The sequence below is a fragment of the Mustela nivalis genome, assembly GCF_964662115.1.
Source record: "Mustela nivalis genome assembly, chromosome: 13".
Taxonomy (NCBI): Eukaryota; Metazoa; Chordata; class Mammalia; order Carnivora; family Mustelidae; genus Mustela; species Mustela nivalis.
This window is the reverse complement of record NC_139032.1, coordinates 92,183,427-92,211,358: the sequence shown is the minus strand read 5'-3', so window position 1 is coordinate 92,211,358 and position 27,932 is coordinate 92,183,427. Positions and strand designations below refer to the sequence as shown.

Sequence of the window (27,932 nt, the reverse complement as noted above, 5' to 3'; positions counted from 1 at the left end):
CGTCTGTCGCCCTGCAGGACTGTCCGCCGGACGGGAGGAGCTTCCGGGAGGAGCAGTGCATCTCCTTCAACTCCCGTGTGTACGACGGGCGGACGCACCAGTGGAAGCCCCTATACCCTGGTACCCGGCCTGGGGCGGCCCAGCGGGGGGCAGAAGGCAGGGGCATGCCCCACCCCCCAGCCGATGGCTCCCTAATGCAAACGGGTGGGCAGGCGGGAGGGTGACACCTGGAGGGAGGGGGCTCGTCCAAGGTCACAGGCGACAGAGAGCATGAGCTGGTCTCTCTCACTCGTGGAGTAAGTGCCGGGGGCCCGGGACCCACAGCGCAGGGCCAGCCGTTGGTTCCGACCCTGCTAAGGAGAGGGACCTGCCCTCCACTTGCAAGGAGGCAGAAGCTGGAACTCATGGACCCCAGGCTGGGCCAGAGCCCCCGCATCTTGGTCTGATTTTGCCACTGAGACCCCGGGCAAGCCCCCTCATGCTCCAGGCCCGAGTTTTTCCATCTGCGCAATGGGTGGGCGGAGCTCGGTCTCCGTGGACGGGAGGGGGGGCCCCAGTCCCACCGCGCCCCCCACCCCCCGCCCCTGAGAGCCTCCGTCTCCCCTCAGACGACTACGTCCACATCTCCAGCAAGCCCTGCGACCTGCACTGCACCACCGTGGACGGCCAGCGGCAGCTCATGGTCCCCGCCCGCGACGGCACGTCCTGCAAGCTCACCGACCTGCGGGGGGTTTGCGTGTCTGGAAAATGTGAGGTTGTTAAACATTGTAGCAAAAGTCCTGCTGGCCTCGGTGCACTGAGCGCCCGCCTGTCTGCCTGTGGCCGTCGCGGCCCCCGGGCCCGGGTCTCGGCGCCCTCCCAGCGGCCCTCTCCGCCTCCTTCCTGCAGCCCATCGGCTGTGACGGGGTGCTCTTCTCCACCCACACGCTGGACAAGTGTGGCGTCTGCCAGGGGGACGGGAGCAGCTGCACCCACGTGACCGGCAACTACCGCAAAGGGAACGCCCACCTCGGTAAGAGCCCCGCACCCAGGGCTCCCCGGGAGCCTGGCCCCGAGCTGCTGAGCGCCTCTGCGCAAGTTCCCTTCCCTCTCGGGCCCCTGATCCTCCCCACTGGGCCCTGGGTGGGCCGGCCAGGTGCTCCGGGAGACCCCCCTTTGGCTAGGAATCCTGGGCCGTTCTTTATTGAGTACCTACTACGTACCAGGTGCCTCAGGGCACCCTTGGATGGGGGATCATGTTTGACCATTGCAGCAGCCCCAAAAGGGGGAAACTGAGGCACATTTCCCCCTCTTCACAGCTGATGTGAGATTTGAGTCTGGGTATGAGGATTCTGGGGCCTGAGTTCGGGGGCCTGAGCCCCCGAACCTGAGTTTCGGGGGGCCGAAGAGGTGCAGAGGCCGATTCCGGCACCGAGTCAGCCCCGTCCTTCCCCAGGCAGCGCACGTCCATCCGTCCGTCTGGCGTGCGGGTTTGGTGCGGCTCGGCTGGGGCCGGTGGGGCGCGGCGGGCAGCTAGGGGGGCTCAGCGCGTGACAGTTTGTGGTTTGGAGCAATGCACTTTAGCCCTCGGTGTGGAGCTGACTGCATTTCTGGGTCTCAGTGAATACTCGGGTCAGACTGGGGAAGGCGGGGGCGCGTGAAACCCAGCAGGCACATGGGGAAACCGAGGCCCGCCATGGGAACGTCGGCTCAAGGTTCCGGAGGGAAGATGGGCAAGTCTGGAGTCGGAGCCACCTCGGCCCCGGGGCCGTGGGGACCCCAGCCGTGTCCTGGAAGTCCCACTCCCCACAGGAGGGCTAATTTCGGAGTTAATGACAGGCTGTGGATGAGAGATGGGCAGGCCGCACTGAGGAGGGGCAGGATAACGGTAGGAGGGTCTGAGATGGGGGACCCAGAGCCAGACAGCCAGCGGGGGTCTGAAGAACACACGGCCAGGGGGCGGGGGGCTTTCTGCCAGATTCCGGGGCACGGAGACAGCAGCGCATCTCCCTCTGAGTGCCCAGGGCCATGTTCCGGGGCCTACACGAAAGCCTGGGAGACACGGTCCATGCCCCATGGCACTGCCCCCTTGAGGGGCTAGAGGCTGACACTTCCAATCCTGCCGACACCTGCTGGGTTGGTCCTGGGTGCTGGGCCGGGGCTCTCACACCTCAGAACATTGCCAGAAGGGATGGGCACGCGGCAGGTGCCAACACAGAGAGCAGCGAAGAAACTGGCGTGAGGTCACACAGCCAGAGGTGGCAGAGTGGGGTCCCAGCCCAGACAGCTTGGCTCTGGGGTCCAGGGTCCTAAGAGCCCCCCGTATGCTTCCTGATAAAGGCGGGTGCGCTTACCGTGGCGCCAGCCCTGCCGGTGCAAAGGCCATTATTAAAGGCGTAGGAACCTTGTGGGCCGGCTGCTAATTTAAGAAGGAATTCTCTGAACCCTACAGTTAGAGAAATGGCCATTCACCGAAGCCTCCTCTCCCGCGCTTTCCCCACTCTCTGTACTACCAGTGTGCAGCGGAAACACTGCCAGGGCGAGGGGGCTAGTGCGCACCTCCCACCCCGCTCTCTCCACGCCCAGCCCAGCACTCAGGGAGCCCGAGCTCCGCCGCCACGGGGGCGGCCAACACCGTGGGAATGGGCTCCCGCTGCAGACCACAGCCCCCCGTCCCCCGTGCCCCGGCCCAGAGCCACTTAGCACCCTCTGGCTGGGAGGGGCCAGCTCAGGGCTGGGGGAGGGGCAGGCCTGCAGGGGGCGGAGGCAGATGCCCGGGACTCTCCTGGGACACAGGTGTCACCCTCCGCAAACCTGATTTCTGAAAGCCCCGTCACCAGTGTTTCCTGGGAAATGTTTCCATCTCCAGGCTTTCCTCCTTCTCCTCAGACCACCCCCTACTCTCTGCTGGCAGCACCTCTCTCGTCCTCAGACCCCTGTCCCCCAAGACCCTAGGTCCCGTCATTGGGGATCTCTGCGGAGGGTCCCCATGGTTGCCTCCCGTCCTCTGCAATGGGCCCTCAGCTCGGTGCCTTCAACCCATCCTTGAAGGCAGCAAGTGTTTGAAATCCCTGTGATGCTGGGACAGCATGGGTTTTTAAAATAATCGTAGTGACAGGACCCTCAGGGCGAGGCTCAGTGCCCTGCAGAAACCACCCCACGGGCCTCGAGTGGGAGCCAGTGTCCTAGATGAGGAGACAGAAGCCCAGGGGCTCAGGGCCATCTCAGTGGCACAGGGCAGCGTAGGACCTAAGTCTGCAGGCCCCTAGCAGATTTAGGGTATCTGTGGCCTGTGGGGTCTGTGCAGAGGGGCTAGGGCAGGGACTGAGGAGTGTGGTCACCATGACCTTGATAGGAGAGGGCCACGGAGCCTGGGTGGCGAGCCGGCCCTCCGGTGGCACAGGGCTTTTCGGAGGGCCTTGGAGTTGGGTCTTGGGTCTGGGTGTAGACGTTCATGGAGGGCTGCCCCAGCCCCTCACCCCCAGGAGCACGGGACGGTGGGGACGTCCCAGCCAAGAGGTGGCGGCCGTGGCGGACGCACTGTTAGCTCTCATCCCGTTTCCCCCAGGTTACTCTCTGGTGACCCACATCCCAGCCGGGGCCCGAGACATCCAGATTGTGGAGCGGAAGAAGTCTGCTGACGTCCTGGGTACGTGAGTGGGGCCTGGTGCTGCCTGGCGTGGGCTTCGGGTTTTGTAGGCCGCGGAAATGTCTGGATGCAGGAGCGGCGCTTGGCCCTGGACCTGGCCCACAGGAGACGGTCAGGCCCCAGGAGCCAGAGCTTGACCTGGGTGTGTGTCTATGCGTGTCGGGGGGGTGCTAGGGAAACGGACCTCACCCCCAAGTGTGGAAGGCCCTATCCTCAGAGCCGCTCGACAAAGGAGGGGCCGGTGAGGACAGGGAGCGAGTTCCCCGTCCCTGGAGAGCCTGGCACGGGCAAAAGCTGGAGGTGGGGTTCTCTGGCTGCCCCCACCCCAGGGCACAAGAGTGAGACTCAGGAAGTGAGTAGGTTGAGACGGAAAAAGAGCAGGTCGGTGGCCAGCAGGAGGCCACGGGGCATGTGAAACAGAGGTTCGCTTCAGACTCAGGCCTGGTGGCTCTCGGGTCCAGGTGCTCGCCGCTGGAGGGTCTCTGGGAGGCCGCCGGGCCGGGGCAGGGAGGGGCCTTCAACTTGAGGATTCTGTAGTGATTAGCGTGTGTGGCTGAGGTGGGGAGGCCCCAAGCTGGTGACAATTTCTGGAAAGTGTCCCCGTGTAGTCGGAGAGTTGGCCTGGCAACGTCCTGGTCTACACTCCCGGAGGGCAGCCTGAGGCCCTTCTGGCTGAAGTGGGTGGGTGGGCGCGGCCGCTGGTAAGCCGTCCTGCACCTGGCCTTGCCCGGGGCGGGGCAGGCCTGGGACCCCGGCAGGGAAGCCTGCCCCGACGCCTGGCTCACTCCCCCACATCTCAGGGCAGTGCGTGAGAGCCAGGACGGGCGGGGGCACGCCCACCCTTCTCGGGGGATGCCGTGGGTGGGGACTCTGCCAACGGTTCCCCAGGAGGGACCTGGCCTGGGCTCTCCGTTCTTGAGGCCCCCGAGCCCTGCCCCCTGCCAGCGGCGCTGCACACTCCGGGCCCCAGGCCCCGCCACCCCAACTCGGGAGCCAGGCCTCTGCCAGGCTGGTGGCTCTGTCCCCCGCTGGGAGGGTGGCGAGGCCCGGAGACGCTGCGCTCTCGGAGCTGGCTGCAGAGTATCGCTCTTGAACCAGACGTGTGGAAACAGCAAGGACAGCCTCCGAGCCGCGCGGGAGAACCGCAGGAAGGAAGGTCATTATTGTCAGGAAACAGGCTTTGGAGGCCAGTCGGTGACTTAACCCTGTGCTCATACCTGGCTGCAGTACGTGCCCCAGGGCGCAAAGCCTGGGTGGTCATTCACGCTCTTTTCTGATACTGCTACCTCGAGGGTGTTTTTCCAGCAGATGAGTCTTGCTTGTTGCTCTGCCTGATAGTAAATGACTGGCCAGGCTCCTCTGCCCGGGTTGCATCAGGAGCTCTGGCAACGGAGCCCTTCCCCGCCCTCAGGCCCGTTTCCGGACCTGGCTCTAAAGACAGCCTCTGAAAGGCGCGCCGTGCCCCAGCATGCAGACCGTCTCCTCATTCCCGTCCCCTAGGCCCAAGGCCCCCAGCCCCTCTGCCAGCCCTCCACAGCCCAGGCCACCCAGCGGCCCCAAACAATCAGCTCTGGGCAGTGGCTCCGGCCTCTGGGGCTGGCAGCAGACGGGTGCTGAGGGTTGCACGCACGTTCCTGCTGTCCGGGCGCCATCAGGCCCGGGTCAGGCCCTGGGAGTGGCCGTCCTTCGGAGGTCCTCTTGCCAAGCGTCCACCCACACCCCGTCTCAATGAGAGGGTGACTAAGCCTGTGCCCAGGCTGCCTTCTGCCACACTAAGGAGAACGGACGGATTGTGTAAATGGTCCTGGTCACGGCAGCTCTGGCCACAGAATGCCAGGGCTCCCAGGGACAGCAGGGAGCCGGTCGGCTGGCAGTAGTCCGGCAGGGCCCGCTGGGACAGCATTCCGGGCCAGTCAGACCAGTGTCACCCCTGGGGTCCCCTCCCCACGTGTGGTTCCTTTTCCGAGGTGGGAAGCTTAGTGGGTGGCAACTCACCCAGGGTCACAGAGTGAGTTTTCAGCAGGGCCGTGCCGAGGGCCCAGCCCCGAGCCAGCCAACACCTGATGTCCGCCGTGTACCTTCCCCAGTCTCTGAGCCCTTCTGGTCCTCCTGGTCCCTTAGCCCTGATGCGGCTCATCGTGCCTCTTTAGAGGTGGCTGGACGGGACCACCAGGCTCCAGGCCAGCCCGGTCCATCTCCTGGACAGTTGAGGCTGATGGGAAAGTATGTTCACTCCTTACTGTTCCCAGGGCAGGACCGCGTGCCCGACGTGGTCGGAGCCTCTGCCTGCCTCCCTCGCAGCCGGGAGTGTCCCGGGGCGGGTCACGGGGCTGAGCTGGCCGTGGCCGCCTGGGTGGGGGATGCGGGGCGCTCCACGTCCCTCCCCCCCTCTGGCCCGGCCGGCTCAGGTGACGGGGCTTCACCCTTCCAGCCCTGGCAGATGAAGCCGGCTCCTACTTCTTCAACGGCAACTTCAAGGTGGACAGCCCCAAGAACTTCAACATCGCGGGCACCGTGGTCAAGTACCGGCGGCCCATGGACGTCTACGAGACCGGCATTGAGTACATCGTGGCGCAGGGACCCACCAACCAGGGCCTGAACGTCATGGTGGGTGAGCCGGGCCGGGGCCGGCGGCGTCGCGGGGGGTGCCTGGTGCCCGCGCACGGACGGCCCTTCTGGCCCGCGAGGCAGGGTCTCCCGGTCGCTCCCTCGCTCATCCGCCGCCTGGGGCCTGTCGGTCATGTCGTCTCCAACAACCCGTTAGTGCGTCAGCTCGTTTACTGGTCACTGCCCGGCCGCCGCCTTCTCAGCCCCACGCCGGGGTCGGCAGCCGGTCCGGCACTGGCTCGCGCGTCCGTCCGCTTGTTCCTTCACTCACTCTTTCATCGGTCACTCACTGACTCATCCGTGAGTTGAGTCACCACGGTTGTTGGGGACCCTGGGTCACCCTGGGTCGTCGGGATCAGCGGGAGTTGCTGAGGATGCGACGTTAGTCAGGGCTGCGGGGAAAGGGCCCCCCCACTCCGCACTGGGGTTTACCCCCTCACCCCCGGCCTAGTTCCCTGCCCCGCTCCACTGCCACGGGCATTCTTGCCAGGTCCGCAATGTTGATGTGGGACCAGGGCAGTGCTGGTGGCCCCTGTCCCGTCCCCCACCACCCCTGCAGGATGCTCCTGGCTTCTGGGAGCAGGGCAGGGAGGGGGCCGAGGGGAGGAGAGAGCTTGCGCCAGCTCTGCTCAGCTTCCCACAAGCTTTCCCATGGCCACTGTCTAGAACTGAGTGCCGTTGCCGCTTGGTGCCCCAGCATCAAGCAAACGGGAGAGGACTTGTCACTGAAATCAGGGGACATCCGGTTGGGCGGTTCTGACACTTTTCAAAGTCTGGTGGCTGCTGTAGAGCCGAGGGACACGCTGGGGCAGAACCCGCCCACCTGACCTGTGTGATTTCCGGATCCCACCAGGATGCGCCTCCATATCCCTCCTTGAGAGGAGAGGCCTGGGCACGTGGAGCCAGTGACCGGCGCGGGCCCAGGCTGGTCTGCGACACCGCTGGGCTGAGCCGGGTCAGCCCGCCGCCCCAACCAGTCGTTCCTGTAACGGCTGTGCGGAGCCTTCTGGAATCGGGGGCTGCCCCCCGCTCCCCACACGGCTTCTTGGCTGAAGAGCTTCCCAGGATGGTCCCAGAACCTCCTGGGGGCCACAGACCTCTGCACCTTCCGTGGGAGCGGCCCCTGAGGCAGGCCGGCTGCCCGGCTTCACCCCAGCTGGGGGAGCCGTGTTGCAGGTCGGGGTCCCAGGACCTTGGGACAGAGGTCTGTGGGGCGGGGTTGGGGGTGTTCTCAGGAGACGAGGTGTGGCGTCTCAGCTGACCCCCCGGGGCCCTGGGGTTGCAGGGACCCCTCAGAGCCGTGTCAAGTTGAGGCAGAAAGGCCGGAAGCTACGGGGGAAAGGGCGTGACCTTGGGAGAGGCAGGTCTCTGGCTGAGGTTAGTTCCTGGGCCAGGTCTCGCTGTGAACTGTCCAGAGACACTCTGGGCGTCTCACTGAATAGCAGGGCCTGGGGACACGGCGCCACCCCTGTTCCTGTCCGTCTGCTCTGTGGAACGGGCTTACCTGGGCTCTAGAATTCTGGTCGGCTTCTTCCCAGGGAGCCTCCCAGGAAGGCTGGTGGGACGGACTGCGGCTCGTCGGCGCGTCACGGGGCTGCTGCGGCTCCTAGAACGTGCCTCCTCCCGTAGCCACTCCGGCCAGCCCTCTCCTAGTCTAGGTGGCTCACCTGGCCAGGAGTCCGTGTCCCTCTTACCGAAGGGGTCTAGGCTCCCCTTTCTTACCATCCGAAGTGGGCAAGGGGGAGCCGGAGGGGCCCCAGCGGGGAACCGGACACATTCTCTGCCCCTAGGGTTGAAGCATCCTTGGCGGTCAGGGTTAATTCCCTGCCAGGGCGGCCGCTCCTTTCCCGATGCCGTCCTGACACGAGGCTCCCAGGTGGACCAGGTGGTGGTCAGAGCTCACAGTTGAGTGACATTCTTGCCGTGTCTCCTGCTGACAGCGTCCCCCACCCCCACCCCACCGCCGGCAAGCACAACCTATAGACCTGCAGACCCTCGAGCCCCAGGGCCCGGGAACCCCAGATGCCCGCAGGGGCCGAGGGAAGGGTGACCACTGCAGTGTCCGTTCTGTTTCCCAGACCCATGCAGTCTGCCCACTGGGGACCCGGGACGTGGTGTAACAGAGTGTCCCCCCGCCAGGCCCCCCATTTCTCGGCACCTCGTTCTCAGGCAGGCATCATCTGCGTGACGCAGCCCGGGGTGGTCCCTGTGGATCTCAGGATCACATGCCCGCCGTGGCGCCTCCTTTGCTAGAAAGTAGGTCCCTTTGTCCTACGCAGCATCCCTGGCGGCCTGTCTCGGCGGATCAAAGGCCCTGTGAGCCCTCGGGTGTGGGCGTGAGGCCTTGAGGGCGGGAGAGGCCACCTCAGCATCAGAGAATCAGTCACTTCCCCTGCTGGGATCGAACGCGGTCTCCAGCACTCGCCTTGCCCTCAGAGAGCCAATGGCCCCTCAGGGCTGCAAGCTAGCTGGAGGGTCAGGGCCAGACGGCCAGCACCGGACGGAGGGACTTCCCGTCGCGGAAGTAGCTAGTGCTGGCATGGCGGGTGAGCACCCTTGCCCTTGGGCTACGCCTCGTCTGCCCCTTGCCACCATGGCTGTGCCCATCCCACACCTGCCGTCCGTGGGCGAACGGATGGCAGAGGCTGGCCTGGGTCCACCCGTCACACGGTGGCTCAGCGCCCCCGTGGGGACACTCCCTGGCATCTGACGCCCACGGATCGAGCCCCAGCATCTCCCCCAGACCTTCTCCTCCGCGGTCTTACACCTTGGCCTACAGGACCCCAACCCGCCACCCAAGCCACAGGCCACCCCGCCACGAGTCAGGACATGTCCTCACCTGTGCTGCTCTGCGTTTGCTACAGAGCAGGGCGCGCGCCGCACACACAGCAGGAAGCCCGCTGGGAGGATTTCCCTTGGCGGCAATTTTGCGAAGCCGCCCCTGAATGGGGCCCTGGTGAAGCGGGTCCCGTTTTCAGCTCGTGCCCCACACGGAGCGGACCCATCCGGGCTCAAGTTTGGCTGTTTTTCTCCTCCCCTGACTTCGTTGCCATGGCCACGCAGCGGCCGCTGTGAGCGGTAGGTGCTGGGTAGGGGCTCCGAGGCTGAGGGTTTTCATCAGCTGCGATCCAGCCTCTGCCCGGATTGTGTCTCGTCCTGGATGGGACAATGCCGGCTCCCCGTGGACCGCTGCCGGGCCCTCCCGACTGACAGTGTAACTTGGTCGAGTTCGCGCTGGCTGCCCGGGTCCCTTGATGTCCTGGGGTCCCACGGGTCCATCTCTAGTAGGGCCCGGTACTGTGTCAGAAGCTCTTTTCCAAACAACGCATATTGGTTTGCCGCGGGCGGCACGGCCTTGCTCCAGAACGCGGGGGGACTCCTTTGTCACTGCCTCGTGGAGGCTGGCCGCTGCGGTCCGCATGCTGTCTCTCCCCAGCTCTCTCTGTTACTGTTTGCCTCACTGCCTTGCCTGCCACAGAGCCCTTCTCCCCAGGACCCCACTGAGGCCTGGCAACTTCCTCAGGCATCCAGGATGCGGGTGGGATCAGCATTCCCGGATACGAAATACGCTACGTCCCAAATTCGTCGTAGGGAGGAAGTAAGATGCAATGATGTGATCTTTACTTTCAAGGAGCTGTCCTGGCGCGCCCAAGGCCACCGAGTCCTGGGGTGTTTGCCGGTGGGGGCTGGGCACTGAGTCTTTATAGGGTTGAACATTTGATCCTCCGGAATACAGATGCTTTAGCGAGGCCTCCTGGACCATTTCCTGGTCCGCTGGCCCGGTAGACACGATGTTAGCTGTGAAGAAGACGCGTGTGAGGTTCTGTAGAAAGGTCCAGACCCCCTTGCACTGTAGGAAGTCGGGGAGCGGGATTTGCTGAACACTGCCCTGGGGCAAAACTGCCAACGTGTACTGTTGTCCGTCCCAGGAACGGAAACCACTCCTCCCTGGTCGGGCTCGAAAAGAAGGCATTTGCCCCATGAGCGGCCACATGCAATCAGCTTGGGGTCATGTTAATCTGCTCCAGGGAAAGCGCCGTCTCTGCCGCAGGGCTGCCGCGGGGGCCCTGGCTTGGGCGGGTATGGGGGGTTCTCCATCGCCCTCCTGGACCTGTCTTGTTTCCATAGGGGCCAAACTGTTGAGTTCGGTGGGGGAGGTGGGGGCCACTGCCTCATCTTCTTCAGGCTGCCAGGAGTGGCCCTAATCTCTGCAATTTCCCCAGGATGCAATATTGTCTTCGATTTGCTTTCTCAGATGGGGATGGGGAGGGGCTTGGGCTCATGAGCTTCCGCTTAGCTCTCCCCGCTATAGTAGCTCTTACCTGACGGGCTGAGGAGCCGACTACCCGCCATGAACTTGGGAACCGGGGAAGCCTTGCTTCCAGCAGATACACAGTGAGCCAGACTTGGGCCACAGTTGGGCCACGAGTCCCCCACATGCCCTCACACTCACAGGGGGCAGGGATGATGGCTTGGGTCCCTGATTAACCGTGACAACCCGGACCCTGGTTCGCTAATACCGACCCATTTCTCCAGCGAACCTTAACTGTCAGTGACGGTCGGCTCTTCGGGAGAAGAGCAGGGGCGTCGTTACCTATAAGCGTGTGGCCTTCTTCCAAGGCCCTGGCCGCTGGTCAGTGGTTTGTGGGTCTGGATGCCGGCCCTGGCAATCCGGTGGGGATGGGATTTCCCGGGGCAGCTGCCCTCGGCCCCTTGAATATTCATCCTCGATTCTCTTTCGATCTTATAGATCAAGAAGCTGGTTTTCTGGGCCTGTTTGTTTGTCCCCTGGGAGACCTTTGTCCTCCTGGCTGTGTGCAGAGGTCTCTGTGGGACAGGCCTCCTGGCAGCCGGCCTTGTCGCGACGATTGTGGGGATTCTGGTTATACGACGGTGTGTCCTGCCGTCTGCTGTGGTCTGTGGACACTGAACGGCGTCCCTCCTTGTCCCTCCAAGTGATGCCAGCGCGTCCTCACAGGCACAGTTCCTTTCACGCTGGAGAACAGAAGGTCCCCCCGGGTGCTCCTGCGGGAAACGGTCACTCGGAGGGATCTGCCGCCTTTCCTTAACGCCCCCACCGTCCGCCAGGGCCTCACCCTTCACTTAGCGTTGGCCTCCTTTCTCCAAGCCTCCTGGACCTGCCCCGGCGGCAGGTTAGCACTTTCTCCCAGAGCTACACCCGTGGGATTTCTGGCCTGTGGTGAGAATCAAATGCAGATCGGGTTTTAGTCGGCTTTGTGACGTAGAACATCCTCCGGGCACCCGCCACGGCTGTACCTGGGGAGGACAGCTCCCTCCGCCCGTCCCGGGGTGTGCCCCTGCTCCCCAGGCTTTGGGTCGGGCTGCCTGAGGGGTGAGGGGCAACCTGGGTGGAACCCCCTTCTTTGGTCCGGGGTGAGTCCCTGGGAAGGGCTCCGCTGCAGGCCACGGCCGGAAACGCGTCTGGCCGCTCGGGACAAAAGTGCATCTTTGCCCTCCGGGCTGGGGGCGCGGAACCTCGGCGCCCCTCCAGGCTCGTGTGGAAGGGGCGGGGTCCCAATTCCTCTCCCCCGCAGGTGTGGAACCAGAACGGCAAGAGCCCCTCCATCACCTTCGAGTACACGCTGCTGCAGCCGCCGCACGCCCGCCGCCTACAGCCGGTCTTCTACAGCTTCTCCGAGCCCGCGTCTGAGAGCGCGGAGAGCCAGGAGCTGGACGGCGCCGCGCTGCTGGGCTTCCTGCGGCACAACGGCTCCTTCTACGGCCAGACCTCCTCCGAGCGCCTGGGCCTGGACAACCGGCTGTTCGGCCACCTGGGCCCGGGGATTGAGCTGGGTCTGAGCAAAGGCCAGGAGACCAACGAGGTGTGCGAGCAGGCCGGCGGCGGGGCCTGTGAGGGGCCTCCCAGAGGCAAGGGCTTCCGAGGTAACCAGGAGCGACAGGCTGGGGCGGGGGCTTCCTAGGAAGAAGGGGGTCTTCTGTCCCCAGCAGCCCCGCAGACGGGAGGCTTGCTACGTGTGTCTGCCTGGGACAGGCAGGCCCATTTCAGAGAAGCTCACGTGCTGAGGTCCAGGCCAGTGGGAGCTCTGGGGGGACCCTATTTAATCCACGGTGGAATCAAGCAGATTTTCCTGCCAGAGGGTATCCGGGCCGGCTTGCACACGCACCTTTACTTGGCACCCTGCACCCCGTCCCTTGGGCAGAAACCTGCCTCTGGGGGGCTCCCGGTTCGGGTCTTTGCTGCCGGCCACACCAGCCCCCCTCCTGCCCCCTGCCCCCATGGGCAGCCCTCGCGCCCACACGAGGGAGCGCTCGAGAGTGAGCTACCTGTCTCCCTCATAGACGGCAATGCCACTGGGACGGCTCTCGCGGGGGACAAGGATGACCAGGAGGTGGACGCACGTCTCCCCTCTCAGCGGCTCCTCTCTGCCAATGTCATCTCCGACCAGCTCTTGGGCGCAGGGTCTGACTCCAGGGAGCTCCCCTTCAACGAGACTGGCAACAGCATCTTCGCGCCGGGCGGGCCGAGGAGCTCGGCAGCCGAGAGCCTGTACGCGGACTACGAGGAGAACGGAGGAGGCGGTGCTTATCTGCTCAATGGGTCCTACCTGGAGCTGCACAGCGACGGCATGACCAACGTGTCCTCCGAGGCCCCGTTCCCCAACGCCAGTGCCAGCCTCCCCACGTTGGCCGGGAACCGGACACACAAGGCCAGGTAGGGCTGGAGCTGCCGGGCGAGGCTCGGTGGGTGAGGCCAGAGCCTGGGGCGGAGGCGGAGAGCCCTTCCTGCGCAGGCTCTTGCCCCCGGGATCTGAGGAGGCGCCCGAAGCCTGGGTTTTAGGGAGCCTTTCCCGCCAGTTTGGCTCGTGAGTCAGAGGGGGTGCCGAGCGCCCATGTGTGACCCCAGCTCTGGTTCAGGAGAACCATTCTGGGGATCATCGTGAGCCAAGCTCGGGCCAAGCACCTGTCACAACACTGTGTTCGGACAGTGATAGGGACCCAGAGGGAGTCGTGCCGGGGAGCCCAAAGGCCTGGGATCCGGCGGGTGCGCCAGGCTCCTCAGTGCATGTGGAGTGGCTCCGCTTGACCCTCCCTGCAGGCCAGAGGGGAGACGGGGAAAGGTCCAGTGGGGCCTCGGCGAGCGGCCAGACCCCAGAATCAGGCCTTGGGAATAAGTCCTTCTGCTTCAGGGGCTGGAGGTACCCCTAGGATATGTCAACCAAGGGTCTACCTGGGGCCAGGGCCCCAGAGCTAGGAACACACCTGGAGACACCTGCACAGTCCCAGCTGGCTCTGGGTTGGAGGCTGTTGGGAGCAGCGTGGCCCCAGGCCTGCTGCTATCCCGGCCAGGAGACAATCCCTGGTGACAAGTCCCTTGTGCTGTCGATGGCCACCATGGAGGGTCTCTTGCTGTTCCCCAGAAGCTCGGGGAGCCGCTCCAGCTGTTTCAAGCAGAGCGAGTCAGGCTCGGCTGTCGCTGGTGGAGGCGGCGGAGCGGGGGTGCTGGAGGTGGGAAGCACTTGGCGGTTTCTGTTTTGTCTCTGGAGACCCACCCGAACCCCCGGCTTTAGACCCCAAACAGGAATGGGGCTGAGGGTGCGGAGGTGGGCTTCCTTGGGACCCTGGAGGACTGGGTTTAATAGAAGGTTTGGGCTTCACTCACAAGGTGACATGGTCGGGGTGACCCTCTCACCCGTGAGCCTGGGGACAAGAGCAGCAAAGTGGCCCCCCTCTGGGTGGAATTCTTTGCAAATGTGGACAGTGAAGCTTCTGAGGCCGCCCTTCTTCCCGCGGGGCCGCCAGGGCTGTCTGCCACCTGCCTAGAGACCCGCAAGCCTGCAGGGTACGGGGCCTGGGGCACGTGGGACCCAGCGGCAGGAGGGGCGGTGAGCTTTGCTTCTAGGAGCACGTCGAGTCAGAGAGCGGGGTCCAGGGGCAAAGGGCCGGTGTTCACCGCGAGCCAGCACCTGGGGGGGCAGCCGGTTCCTGAAGCCTCCGAGGCTGGTCTCCATGTCTTTCGCTGCCCTCTTGTCGGCTCCAGGCCTGCCCGGAGGGTGACGGTCTATCCCCAGGGGAAGCCCCGGATGAGGACTCGGGAAACAGAACCGGCAGGAGCGCGGAGCCTCCAGCGCGGGGCCGGGGTCCTTGCAGGCGCCCGAGACGGTTGCGTCCCTCTCTGAATGGCCTTCTCGGGGCGGCGCAGAGGCCCGGCTGCCTCGTGCGGCTCACTGCGCGGAGAGAGCTCAGGAAGGCGCATCGGGGCCCCCGGCCACCGTCCCGACTTCCTGTGTGACTCAGGCGTGTCTCCTGTCCACTCCCGGCTTCCGCTTCCGCATCCCCGAGTGCGGGGCTAGGAGGACGCCCCAGGGCCTGCCGGTTGGGCAGCCCGGGATCCCCAGGCCAGACCATGAACACACGAGCTTTTGGGTCCTTTAGCCACGTAGACAGTGTCTCCCCTGCCCCAAACCCAGACGACTGTTCCCCCTTCCCCTGCCCCGGGGCCTCCTGGGCCATAGGGATTGATAGGAGTGGTTGTGGCCACTCAGCCAGCCTGGCCGGTCCCAGTCGGACCTGGGGAGATGCGGCGGCGCCAGCCCCAGCCATTGCCCGTCAAAGGATGCTGCCGCTGGGAGACCAAAGATGGTTTTGGGAGATAAAGGGCCCAGGGAGGCCGTGGGGAAACCAGCAGGCCAAAATAGCCCGGCCGGCGCGCTGTCCAAACACAGGAAGTTGTGTCTGCTCTGAGAGGCCGAAATCAAAGGGGCAGCTCAGAAAGGAAAGGTTATTTTCATCTCTGCCGAGCAGCCACAAACAATCAAGGGAGGCCCCTTGGTCACCAGGCGCAGATGCTGGGAACCAGCACACAGGGACTTAGCACCCCCCACCCCCCACTAGCCCCGGAGCGGGCAGAACGGCACCAGGCTTGCTGGTTCGCTTGTAAACAAGAGACTCGGCCACTGTCTGAGCGCGTCTGGCCGAGAGGGGCACTCTCTTCCTTCCAAAGGGAGGCAGGAGAGGCGTGGGCGGCGCAGAGGTCCTGGGGGTGTTTTCCTCCTGGGGCGCTCACTCCTTCCAAGAACAGAAGCTGGCAGGCACGCTGCGGTGTTGGGCACGGGCGCACTGGGTTTTCTAGAGGGGCTCTGGTGGCCTGATGTGGGCCGTGGGAGAGAGAAGCGTGGGCAGCCCCTCCAGAAATACAATTTGTGTTTCAGCCCCGAAGGGTTATTTTGAAGCCGGCTGCTCGCTCTCTCTCTCTCTCTCTCTCTCTCTCTCTCTCTCGTCGGAATGAGTCACGCAGCCTGCTGGCTAAGGAGTGTGTAATTAGTTGAAGATAGTACAGCTTCCCCATGGGGGGGGTGGGCACGGGTGGGATCTTTTCATCTTTCTTGTTCTCGGGGAGAAAAAGTCACGGAAAGGGGGGCACCCGGGGAGCCAGGTTCCAGTCCTCCCAGCCAGGCACTGGGACGGGGGCTCCCCGGCCCTTCCTCCCCGGAGGACTTGTGCAGGGCAGCTGGGGCTCCCTTCCAGGTTCCTGTGGGTCCCTTGCTCTGAGATGACAAGGTCTTAGGTGGGTGAGGGGCCCAAGCACTTCTTCTCGCTCTTAAGGAGGAGGGAGGGGAACCCACCCCCCCGGAGGTCTGTGAGACGGAAGGGCTGGCTGTTGGCTGTGAAGTCACCAGGTGAGGGGCTCGGTGGCTTTAGCGACATGTGCCTTCAGGGCCACGCTTCCCGAGAGTGGACCGTGGGGCTGGTCCACGCAGCAAACCTGGAAGCAGAGCGAGCTCCCAGTTGAATCCAAACCAATGTCTCGGTCGCAGAGGCGACGGGCAAGCCCTTCAGAGCATGCGCCCCGGGACCTGTACTGAGCCCGGCCACCGAGGGAGCCGCAGGTCCCCGTGAAGGGACCTGGGAACGTGCCCACGTGGACGCCTCGTGGAAGGGTGGCGGCTCGGGGCAGTCGTCAGCCGGCCTCCACGGGCGTGAAGGGCAGGGGCGCGGGGCACCAGAGCAGTGTCCGGTGTGCGAGCGGTGCCCCACGACCCCTCCTGGGGGCCGCCCTCCAGCGCCAGCGGCCACACCTTGGAGCCGAGTCTGGGGCGCCGCTTCCCTCCTCCCCCGCTGAGCCCAAACCCGGCCTGCACGTCGGATACGGAGGCCCCAGCACACCAACTGGTTCAAAGAAGCAAACAGTCCTAACAATAGTTGGCTTCAGCCGCCCGGGCTCTGGCCAAGAATCATAGCTGGTCGCTGGCACGGCCTCAGCTCCCTCTCCCTGCACAACAGCCATCTCAGACCTGGGCAGAGGCGTCTGGAGGGGACCGGCCACTCCCCTGTCTGCCGCTGGCCTTTGCTGTTTTGATCCTGGGAGGCCGAAGGGCTAGTGTCCCCGTTCAGGCTGCGTCCTGAGACGGCACGTTCTCAGCGTGGAAGGGGCCTTCTGCGTCCCTTGCGGGGCAGTGGAGGACAGCAGCTCGCTTGCCCGTGCTGGGAGGCGACAGCGGGGAGCCGGCACGTGTGCGGGGAGCCGCGGCCATGCGGGTGAGCCCCGAACTCGCCCCCAGCCTGGAGCCGGGGCCGCTGCCGTGTGCCTGGACGGCCCCCGGGCGAGGACAGAGAGAGGCCAACGTCTGCTGCTCCCAAAACGTGCCTCCCTGCGGTGCCGCCTCCTGTCCCCTGTTCTGGACAGCACACGGGCTGACTCTGACCGTGTAGACTCTGCCCGGGGCCAGGGCAGGCTCGCTATTCCCTGAGGGCACGGCCTGGGGGCCCAGAGCCCCTCCGGGAGTGCTCACGCTCTTCTCCACGCCTTTCAGGACCAGGCCCAAGGCGCGCAAGCAGGGCGTGAGCCCCGCGGACATGTACCGGTGGAAGCTCTCGTCACACGAGCCCTGCAGTGCCACCTGTGCCACAGGTACGGGCCGCCGGATGGGCCACACACGCTCAGCCTGCCTGCACCGGGGTGGGGTGGGGTGGGGGGAAGCTGCGGGCCCCCTGCCCCCGGGAGCTTATCTCCTGATTTCCTGGTGGGAACGGCATTGTGAGGGGACAGGAGTCGGCGTCCTCCGGCTCCCAGGGGCCGCACCAGACCACAGTCCGGCCTGGCCTCCTGGGGCTCGTGCCGGCTGCCCCCTGCACACCGTTGTCCGCCGTTCTTTGTATGGCATTTTGTTAGGGCGGACGTCCTTTTGGTTGAAAGTTAGACCGCCCAAGTGGTAAGGATTTTACTTCTGTTCACAGCAGTTTAGGAAGGGGAGCTCGACCCACGGGGGCCGGGGGCAGAGTCAAGGACCCTGTCAGGGGAGCAGGTGGGAACAGAGACCCACCCCCAACCCCCACCCCCGCCTCGGTCGCTCCTAGACAGACAGACACATGTGGTCAGTTACAAGTGTTGAGCTGAGGTTCGGGCCCGCGTCTGTCTGCCCACACGGCTGGCCACCTCCGCGCTGGGACCCGGGCTTCCCTCCCCGGGGGCTGCTACATGTTCAGAGTCAGACCCAGGGCCCGCGCCCGTGGGAAGCATTGCAGGGAGACCACGAGGGCCGCCTCGCCCGCGCCTGCGACTTCATATTTGGGTCAACACCCGGGGCAGCTGCTCGAAGTGTGTGATGCCCCAACCCCGTCCCACAGCCCCACATCGGCCTCTGCCATCTCTGGCCTGCGGGAGGATGAGGCAGGCCGCGGGTGGTCGGGGCGGGCTCACGTGCGCCTCCTGCAGCCCTGGTTAGCATAGGAGATGCCCGGGGGAGGAGCTCGCACATGGGCACCGCCTCCACAGCGGCCACCCTCCGCTGCCCCCAGAGAGCCTCCTCCGCGGGCTGACCCGAGGGGGCTGGGCACGTGGGGGCGGGGGGTCAGGTTTGCCAGAGGCTGTCTCAGCAGTGCACAGACGGGGTCGGACAGAGCCGCCCGGTCTCTCCAGGACGCTGCGGGTGTTGGAGTTGTCCTGACATTCTGCTGTCTGGGAGCCTCTTGTTTCCTCCCAGATGCAGGGCTCCCTGCGGAGCTGACAGCACTTGAGATGGGGGGGGCAGTGCCTGGCCCTGGGCAGAAGACAGTCCCCAGCAAGGACACAGAGCCACTTTTCCTGGGTCACAGAGTGGCCAGGCAGGGGGACGGGTTGGCTCTGCCTCTTGTGAACCAAGGGACATGGGAGGGTGAAAGAAGAAAGGAAGCGGACAGACAGGCCGGGCTCTGCTCTAGGACACGCTCTCCTTTACCCGAGGCTGGCCAGGAGCGAAATGAATGGCCCTGGTAGGGGGTGAGCTCCCCATCACCACGAAGGCACCCAGCTCGGCCCAGGTGGCCGGAGGCAGAAATGGCCGAGTCGGGTTCCTGCTGAATAGCCCCCCAGCCACCACCTCTTGTACACGCCACCGAATTCGAAGCTTGTGACTCTGGCCAGCTACTCTGGAAACCCCATTCTGTAGGGTGCCGAGGCCGGGCCAGGTGGTAGTGGGGTCACGCGCCTTCTGGGGCCCATGGAGTCTGTGCGGGATCACAGGCACACAGCAGGGGCCCCTTGGCACCTCCGGGGCGAGGGCTGGGAGTGGTGGGGCCAGTGGGCCCTGGGCCCGTCCCCTGCCCGTGCAGCACACCTATCTGTGTTTCATGAGCCAGGCTCCCTGCTCGCTTTGGCTTAAAGGGATGGCCCCATGCGTGAGGACGTTTGAAAAGCTCTGCACTCGAGACGGATGTGACGAAGTAATCTGGTACCTCGACTCACCCAGGCTCTCAGGGACGTTCCCAACCTGGGGATGACCACGCTGAGGCCCGGAGAGTCCGACAGTGTTCCTGCGACCCTGCCGTGATGGAGACAAGGAGCTGGGTCTTGAACCCCAGTCCCTTTTGCTCCAGCCCTGCCATGTTCCCGGTCAATGGTGAGGTCTGAATGGATAGTCAGGCACTTGGCAAGGGTCTGCAAGTCCCCAGCGCTGGACCTCCCTGGGCCCCTGAGCCGGTGTCTCCAAGGCCTGGAACATTACCAAGCAGACTTGGCCAGGAAGGGCCCCCTCCACCCCCCACCCCCACCGGCCCCAAGAGAGGGCAAAAGACGACGCAGCCCAGCGCTGGCCCCGAGGAGCGAGTGATTGTAACCTGGCTCGTCCTCTACGGAAAAAAGAAAAAAAAAATCCCCTTGTAGGCTGCTTCCCAGGCAGTTTCGTTCCATCCAGGCCTGGGGCTTGGAGAGACGGCGGCTTTCAGACGCGCCGCCGGGAAGGGAGGGCTGGGGCTCTCCGTCAATGGGGAGGTGGGTTTCCTCCTGGGGCGCCGGCAGCCCCATTGAGGAGGACTCCGCTGTCTCCGTTACTCAGGGAGGTTGGGTCTCCGCATCTCTCTCTCTCGCACACACACACCAGCAGCAACAGACCCCAGCCCCACCGGCCTTCACCGACCCCCTCCAATCTCCCCGCGTCATCCTGCTTCCTTCGCGGGGACACAGCCGCTGCTCAGCGCGGGGGGCCCAGGTGTCCGCGCAGGGCCGCGGCAGGGCTGCCCGGGCAAGAGGACCAGAGGAAGGATGGGTGTTGGGGGAGGGTCAAAGAACCAAGAGTAACGGGCGACAGCCGGCCCGTCACACAGGGTCCCCCGAGGGGATTTACGGGGTGCTGGGGCACCAAGGAGGGGGAACACACATGGAAGTGGCTCGAGAACGTTCCAGAGAGTCGGCTAAGGGTTCCGATGTGCCACAGGAGGGCAGGGAGAGTCTGAAGACGGACTGTAGCACCTGGGGGCAGCCCGGCGGGGCCGGAGCGACGCGCGCTTCAAACACGGCCGTCCGCCCACCGGCCCTCTGGACGGGGATGGGGGCCGCTGAAGGAGTGAAGTCGGTGACACGTGGCTGCGTTTCCTCTGGGCTGTAAAGGGCCGGTTTGAGCCCGGGGTTTGTGACAAACGAGGTGGGCGCCCGCTCCGAGCCGGATGGCGCCGGGGTGGGGCTTGCGACGAGGGCTCAGACCCGGAGGCACAGGCGCGGAGAGTTCAGGTCCACGAAGCCCTCGTCCCTGGGCTCTGCCGCTATTCTAGAAGCCGGTTATCCCCAGTGCGAGCCGGGGGACCTCTGAGAGGTCGGGTGACCTGTCTGTGCTCGCGTGGCCCACCCGCTGGTCTCCAAAGGACTCGCCTGGGGCTCACGGGCCCTTCCTGTGTCCTGAACCAGGGGTCCTGTCGACCTACGCCTTGTGTGTGCGCTACGACGGCATAGAGGTGGACGACAGCTTCTGCGACGCCCTCACCCGTCCGGAGCCCGTCCAGGAGTTCTGCGCCGGGAGGGAGTGCCAGCCCAGGTACCTGCCACCCAGCGCCCTGGGCCGGGGGTGTGGGGGCAGCTGGGGGGCGGCTTTACCTCGGCCCCAAGGAGCAGCAGGAGTTAGCTAGCATCCGGCCCCCACCACCGGCTTTGTGGGTGGGGGGCTGGCGTGGGCGTCCGAAGCGGGTCCGCCCTGTCCCACGCTGCAGCACAAAGGGTCAGAGACTGGGCCCTCAGCACGTTCTCTTCCCAGTCATGACCATGATGGGGTCCCCAGAGGAGTGCAAGGCTACACACCTCTCCCCTCCAGCTGGCCTCATCTGGGCCCTCTGTCTCCTGCATATCTGCTCCCTTCTAAGAAGCTGGTTATGCGCTAGGGCCTGCCCTTGCCCCCTGGGAGACCCCCATGGCTCGGGGACACTGAAGCATGATCTCCCATAGAAGCAGGGAGGGCACTTTGGGCGGAAGCAACAGTATAGGCCATGGAACAAGGCCAGAACAGGGGTCCTGAAGTGGCGGGAAAGCCAGGGGGCGGGGGAGGCAGGTGGAGGCCGCGTGGGCTGCTAGGCAGGCTGGCGGGCGCAGGCTCCGGGCACGGGCCCCCATGCCTGACCTTGGGTGACTCCCGGGGGGCTCAGGATCTCCACCCTGAGGCCTCACCAGGTCCCGGGGATGGGGGGTGCTTAGGCCGCCGTGGCCGTGGACGCAGTCGGGGGTACGTTCCCCCCGGGGCCAGGGGTTGCACGGGGTTCCTGCCGCAGGGAAGGGGCGTCTCTGAGGGCGGCCCCGTCCCGAGGCAGGTGGGAGACCAGCAGCTGGAGTGAGTGCTCGCGCACCTGCGGCGAGGGCTACCAGGTCCGCATCGTGCGCTGCTGGAAGATGCTGTCCCCCGGCTTCGACAGCTCCGTGTACAGTGACCTGTGTGAGGCGGCCGAGGCCGTGCGGCCCGAGGAGCGCAAGACTTGCCGCAACCCGGCGTGCGGGCCGCAGTGGGAGATGTCCGAGTGGTCCGAGGTGAGCGCGCAGGCCGAGCGGGTCCGCCCAGGGGCCGCGCACGGGGCCGCCCTGACCCCGCGCTCCCGCGCCTGCCCGCAGTGCGCCGCCAAGTGTGGGGAGCAGAGCGTGGTGACCCGGGATATCCGCTGCTCGGAGGACGAGAGGCTGTGTGACCCCGACACCAGGCCCGTCGGGGAGAAGGACTGCATGGGCCCCCCCTGCGACCGCCAGTGGACTGTCTCCGACTGGGGCCCGGTGAGGGCAGGGCCCGGCTGGGGCGCGGTGGGCTGGGGAGGGCGGCTGCCACCCCTGCCCCGGGATGGTGGGTCCCCGCCCCTCGCCCTGCGGCCCCTCAGTCTCCCTGTTTGTCTCGAGTAAGGACGTGGGGTTCGAACACCCAACCAGCCGCCCTCCCTGCTATTGTGAGGAATCTAACCCTTTCTTGTGACCTCCCCGTCTGTCTGTCTCTGGGTCACAGCTGCTCAGCTGCTCACTGGGGTCCCCTGTGGGTGTTGGGCACACGATGACCTTTTTAGGTATTTTAGGTGTGCTTTTCTGCGTCTGTTTTTCACTGAGCATGGAATATTTCTGTAATTAGAACAGAAAATGTTATTTAAAAAGTGGTAGCCATGGCAACTGCTCCCTCCCCCACGCTGCTGCTGCCCGGGGAGCCCGGGAGCCAGTCCTCTCTGGGAACGCAGCAGGTGGGGGGACTTGGAGAGGGCCCCGCCCCTAACCCCAGCCTCCCCCCTGCAGTGCAGCGGGAGCTGCGGCCACGGCCGCATGATCCGGCACGTGTACTGCAAGACGGGCGACGGCCGGGTGGTGCCGGAGTCGCAGTGCCAGACGGAGACCAAGCCTCTGGCCATCCACCCCTGCGGGGACAAGAACTGCCCCGCCCACTGGCTGGCCCAGGACTGGGAGCGGGTGAGTGCCGGGGGCCAGCAGCCATCTGTTCCCGCGACCACCTCGTCTGCCCTCTGGACCCGTGGTTCCCACCAAGCTGCTGCAGGGGGCCCACTGTTCGCCGCATCCGCTTGGGACAAATGGTCACGCGCCATTCTGTTTCAAAACAGTTGGTTTTCTGCACAATTGCTTTTGATCCAATGTGTCTGGGGCCCGATGGTTTTCCACCAAAGAGCTCACCCATCTGCCAGGGCGCCTTACGGACCGGGCCGTATCGCGCAGTCGCGTGTGCGACGTTCTGGTTCTCCTGGCCTCTGGCCTCTGACCCGGTTCCATCTGTCCCTGGCCCCAGTGTAACACCACCTGCGGCCGAGGCGTGAAGAAGAGGCTGGTCTTGTGCATGGAGCTGGCCAACGGGAAGCCACAGACCCGCAGTGGCCCTGAGTGCGGGCTCGCCAAGAAGCCCCCCGAGGAGAGCACTTGCTTCGAGAGACCGTGCTTCAAGTGGTACACCAGCCCCTGGTCCGAGGTGAGCGCGCCGCCGGCCCCTGCGCTCGCGGCCGGCCCTGCGTTCCGGTCCTGCCGTAAGCGGCCCTCACTCGCCCCCGCTGCGCTCTCCCCATGTGTCCTTAGCAACAACGCCCCTCCTGGGCCCCCAGACCTCTCTCCACCTAGTGACCCACCCAGGGACGGTGGGGGGGGCACGAGTGGTCTTTGAACATCCCTGGGGAGGGGGCAGAGAACGGGAGCCCCGGGGCCAGTGCGGCCGCGGCCAGGCCATGTGAATGGGGGTCTCCAGAGCCTCCGGCCTCCGTGTCCTCATGGGCACTCATACTGGGGGGAGCAAGGGGGACACGAGATGGACACTGCGGGGTGTCGTGTGGGGCAGGGAGCCTCAGACACTCAGCCGTGATGTTCTGCTGTGTTCCTCGACACACACACCCCAGGCTTCCATGGTCTCGGTCGCTAGGATGATGGAGGCCAAATGCCCCAATCTTAGAGTTCAAGGTGAAGACTTGGGGAGTAAGACAGGGTGAGTCTGGGGGCTCCACGAGTGCCGCGCCCCCACATGGGCTCAGGGTTCCCCTGGAAAGACTTAAGGTGACGCCAGTCTTGCCCCACATGGGACCTCTGCCTTCTACAGCGCCCACGCACGCTCACTCAAGAGCAGACCTCCACGCTGCGTCGCCCACGGGAGGACCCACCTGGGGAGAAGGAAAGGGGCTGAGGGTGGGGGTCAAGGTCGGCCCTCCCCTCCCTGGCCTGGCTGGGAGGGGAGGGTGGGGAGGGCCTCAGGTGGGGCTAAGGGGCTGGTGAGGGAAGAGCCAGCTTCAGAAGACGGGGCGGCTGCGGCGGTGGGCCCGGGGCCTCGCAGGGGCGGGTGCTGTGCTGGGGGTTGGATACCAAGACCTGGAGGTGAGGGGGGCCACAAAGAGGGAGCAGGTCCCCCCAAATGGGCTGAGAGCCGGGGGGGACCTCCCCGTATTGCCCTGTTGACGATGGGTGGGCGCAGGGTGACTGAGGCGTTGGACCTCTGGTGTCCTGTCCCTGCGGCCGCTCCCCAGGATGCGGGCTCCACAGGCGTTCACTCCTCTCCAGTCCCCCCCGGGCGGAGGGTGCCCTCCGGGGACACAGTCAGAGGCTCCTCAGGGTCCCCGCAGTGGGCGGTCCTCTGTGCCAGTGCCCATCTGACCTCCTCTTGCCCCCGACGCAGGGAGGGGCTGAGTCTAAATCAGTTACGTGGGGTGAGTCCAGGGCTGGGGCCTTCCCCCCGCGTGGACCCCTCGGGGAACCGAAGGCTCAGGTCCCAGATGTGCCTGGGTGACGCGGGGTCACCCAGAGCCGGGGGAGCGAGAGGGATCCCCCGCCCGTCGGATCTCGGCAGGAGGCCGTCGGGGCATCTGGGGTCAGCAGATGTCCCTGGTGTTCAGGGTAGCTCAGCGGGGTTTTCCAAGGGGAACATCTGGACGGGGGAGCCGCGGGGGGGGAGTGGTGACTTTGGGAGACGGGTTTAATTGGCCCACGACAAACACAGTTATTTTACTGGAGTGGAAACCAGTGTTCTCCGTCAGCCATGGCCCCGGGAGTCTGGAGTGTTCCGTTCCACGGGCCCCGGGAAAGCTGAAACCGAAGGACCCACCCAGGGACAGTGAGGGGGGCCATGACTGGTAAAGCTGAGCAGCCCTGGGTGGGGACCAGTGTCAGGCTTTGTGACCCCCACCCCCACCCCTGCCTGCACGCTGCGACTCAGCAGCCTGGGGGGAGGGGTGGGTTCCCTCTTTGGCCAGGAGCCCTGTCTTGCCAGGTGGGGAGGGTGGCTTAGGTCATGCTGTCCCTCTCATCAGTGCACCAAGACCTGTGGTGTGGGCGTGCGGATGCGAGACGTGAAATGCTACCAGGGGACAGACATCGTCCGGGGCTGTGACCCGCTGGTGAAGCCCGTCGGCAGGCAGGCCTGTGACCTGCAGCCTTGCCCTACGGAGCCCCCAGGTAAGAGGGGGAGGCCGACAAAGGTGGGCCGAGCCAGAGGCCGAGGGGTGAGCAGGTGTCGCCGAGGCACCAGGAGGACTCAGTGGTTTAGTGGCTGTGACGGCAAGTCCTACGGGAAGCAAGGCTCCCCCCGCCCACCCCCTGCAGAATGGCTGAGCCTGGCTGGGAGGTGGGGTGGGCAGGGCAGCAAGTGAGACCTGACGGGGAGCCGCGCGGAGACGGGCATCTGGCTTCAGGAGGTGGGGCCGACTGTGGGCGAGGTCCCCCAATCCAGGGTGGCTCGGCCTAAACAGGGTGCACAGCTCAGGGGCCGGGCGCAGGAGGCTGGCCGGTGCGGGCCGACGTGGGGCTTGAGTGCCCAGAAAAGGGGCCGGGTGCTGGGCTCCCCGGGGGCACCCGGGAAGGTGATGAGTGGCTTCGTGCCTGCTCAGCAAGAGGGGACGCCTGTGTGCCTGTGGGCCTCCTGGGAAGTGAGGTCAAGGTGTCCTCCCGGCCTGGCTCTGGCGTTGCCCTTCCTGTGCACAGGTCAAACCCCTGGGGGTGGGGTACTGGGCCCTCCTGGGGAGCTGCGGCAGGGGCAGAGAGGGCCGGCAGAGGAGCGGTGCTCAAGGGCCCGAGGCGGGCCGGGGGGCCCCTCTGCCCCTCACCTGGGATCATGGGCAGGTAGGGGCCACCTGACCCCGGGTGCTCCGCTGCCTGGACCACCCGCGAGGAGCCCCAGCTCCTGCAGATGGGGAGATGAGGTGGGGGTCCGGTCCTGTTGAGTTCTCACCCCCCGGCCGCCTCTGATGCCCGCCTCCCCTCCCCCACACCGTGTCCCTCCCCCAGATGACAGCTGCCAGGACCAGCCTGGCACCAACTGTGCCCTGGCCATCAAGGTGAACCTCTGCGGCCACTGGTACTACAGCAAGGCGTGCTGCCGCTCCTGCAGACCGCCGCACGCCTAGGCCCTGTGCCGCCCCTCGGACACCCGAGCGCCCCGCCCCTGGGGGCCCCCCACGGACACCCTTCCGGAGGGCGCCGGGCTGTGAAGACCCGCCCTGAGCCTCTGTTCTCCCCCGGGGGACGGAGAGCACTCCAGCAGAGCCGCCCCTGCCTGGGAAGGCGTTTCTTTGTGGTTCCCACCCGCAGCCCCCGGCCCGGCGCCCGGCCCCACCGGAGGAGCCTGGGAACGTCCTCTCCCCCCGCGGGGCGACGGAGTCGAGGAGGGCTGGGGCGGTCAGGGGGTCCAGGGCCACCTCGGACCCGGATCCCGTCGAGGGGAGCTCCTTCCAGAGGAGTCGGATCTCGCACGAGCATCCACTTGCCTCGTTACACGAAGCTGTCACGCGCACGAGGGACCCGCTGCACTTTACGCCCCGGGAGGAGGCGCTGTTTCTCACGCTAGGGTGTGGTCGTGCGTCAGTACTCCTGTATGTCAATAAAGTGGTCGTATTTATGGTGGCATCACGGGCTCCTGGTGGCTCCGGCGGGAGGTGGGGTGGAGTCAGGCTCGGCGAGCCGGGCGGTCCGACCCGTCCAGCTGGTGAGTTCCGGAAGGTTTGCTGAGGCCACGGGCAGAGCTGCAGCGTCTCCCTGGAGAGGGCCCGTCGGGGGCAAGCAGAGAGATGTGGGACCCCTGTGGGGGTGGGGGACTCTGATGTACTCTGAACCGAGCCAGTCTCATGCCCACTCGCTGGTGTGGAAGCTGGGGACTAGGCTCGGGGGGCTGGAGGAATTGCGTGTCCTGAGCCTCGGGAGAAAAGCCCCCGCCTCTGGGTGTGTGCCGAGAAATCAGGCAGGTGGGGCACTCAGGAACGCCCTCCGTCGCTACTATTTCTGGACCTCGTAGAAGGGCTACTTAATCTGGATTTGGCGGGGGGAAGGGGCCCCAGGAGGGCTTCCCGGAGGAGGTGATATTTAGGCCAGTCCGGCAACAGGAGTCCTTCCCCTGGATGAAGGGGTGGGGAAGGGCGTGCGGAAGAGGAAGCAGCAAGCACAAAGCCTCGGGGTGGGGGGTGCGTGGGGAGATGCTGAAAGCAACCTGCTCTGGCTTCGGTGGAGGGAAGGAGGACCTGGGTGTCCACCCGTCGCTGGATGTGAGAGGGCCGCAGGGCCCAGGAGGCTACAGGAATTGTCTCCTTCAGGGACGGGTGGCTTCCCTGGGATGCACAGCCTGCTGCTCCTCAAACCGGGGCCAGAGCAGGGTCACCGCACGGTGTTCAGGATGGCATTAGGGGGGCTGTTATAGGGGTGGTTGGTAAAGGCCACTGAGGCCGTGGGGTCCCCAGCTCAGCTCCAGGAGAGGTGGGTCACCTCAGTCCAGGGGTCTGGGCCCCCGACACACCCTGCTGCTGTGCCCTGTTGTCACCCTCTCCTCTCCCTCCCCCCACCTTGGCCTGCCCCCCCACCCCCCGCTTTCCAGCAACATGTGCCGGGCTCTGTGTCACACGTGCCCTAAGAGCCCCGTGGAGCGGGCATCCATCTCATCCCACCGTGTTGCCGCTAGCACAGGCCCAGAGACCATCCAGCCCTCGTCCCAGGTGACCCAGCCCGTCTCCTGTGCTCCAGGACCTCAGAGTCTAGGCCAGTGGCTCCCAGCTCCGGCCCATAGACACGACTGCTCTGGGAAACACCCTGAGACGCGGCGTGCTGGGGCCGACCTCGGATGGGAGAGGCCAGGCCGTCTCCGCCCGGCACGGGGCTGCACGCCACCCCTTCCCAGGAAGTGCCGGGGAGGGCTCTGGGCTGGCCTGGAGTCCCGGGGGACTGAAGGTGGCGGCACTGAAGGTGGCGGCAGTGCGGTGGTGCTGGAGATGACTTTTATTGGTTTTCGCTTATCCCAGGGAGCACCCGCTCCCCGCAGGTCCCCGCAGTGCGGCTGCGTGAGCTCACACGGAGGGGTGCTTATCTCATTTCAAGAGGATCTATGAATCTACACAGAGACTAGAGACCAGAGAAGGAAAGAGGAACCCGGAACAGGACCGCTGCAGGGAGTGCCACCTCCCGGGGCTCGCCCCCCACCCCAGCCCACCCCCCAAGCAAATGCACAAAACAAAGTCATGGGGCCCCACAAAGGCGGGGAGCTTGGGCTGTGGG

General features: G+C 65.5%; 1 protein-coding gene across 1 annotated transcript in view; it reads left to right on the top strand.

Annotated features, from left to right (window-relative positions):
* The window catches only part of ADAMTSL2 (ADAMTS like 2), a 30,813-nt gene extending 4,774 nt beyond the window's left edge, over positions 1–26,039 (top strand). The window contains 16 exon segments of the mRNA XM_082695015.1: positions 18–120; positions 609–754; positions 889–1,012; positions 3,548–3,628; positions 6,060–6,235; positions 11,791–12,139; positions 12,557–12,929; positions 17,029–17,126; positions 20,373–20,499; positions 21,263–21,476; positions 21,558–21,713; positions 22,215–22,385; positions 22,717–22,893; positions 24,710–24,854; positions 25,683–25,792; positions 25,794–26,039. Coding sequence (XP_082551141.1) covers positions 18–120; positions 609–754; positions 889–1,012; positions 3,548–3,628; positions 6,060–6,235; positions 11,791–12,139; positions 12,557–12,929; positions 17,029–17,126; positions 20,373–20,499; positions 21,263–21,476; positions 21,558–21,713; positions 22,215–22,385; positions 22,717–22,893; positions 24,710–24,854; positions 25,683–25,792; positions 25,794–25,898 — 2,655 coding nt within the window. The 3' untranslated portion in view covers positions 25,899–26,039.
* Positions 26,040–27,932: the final 1,893 nt, after the last annotated feature.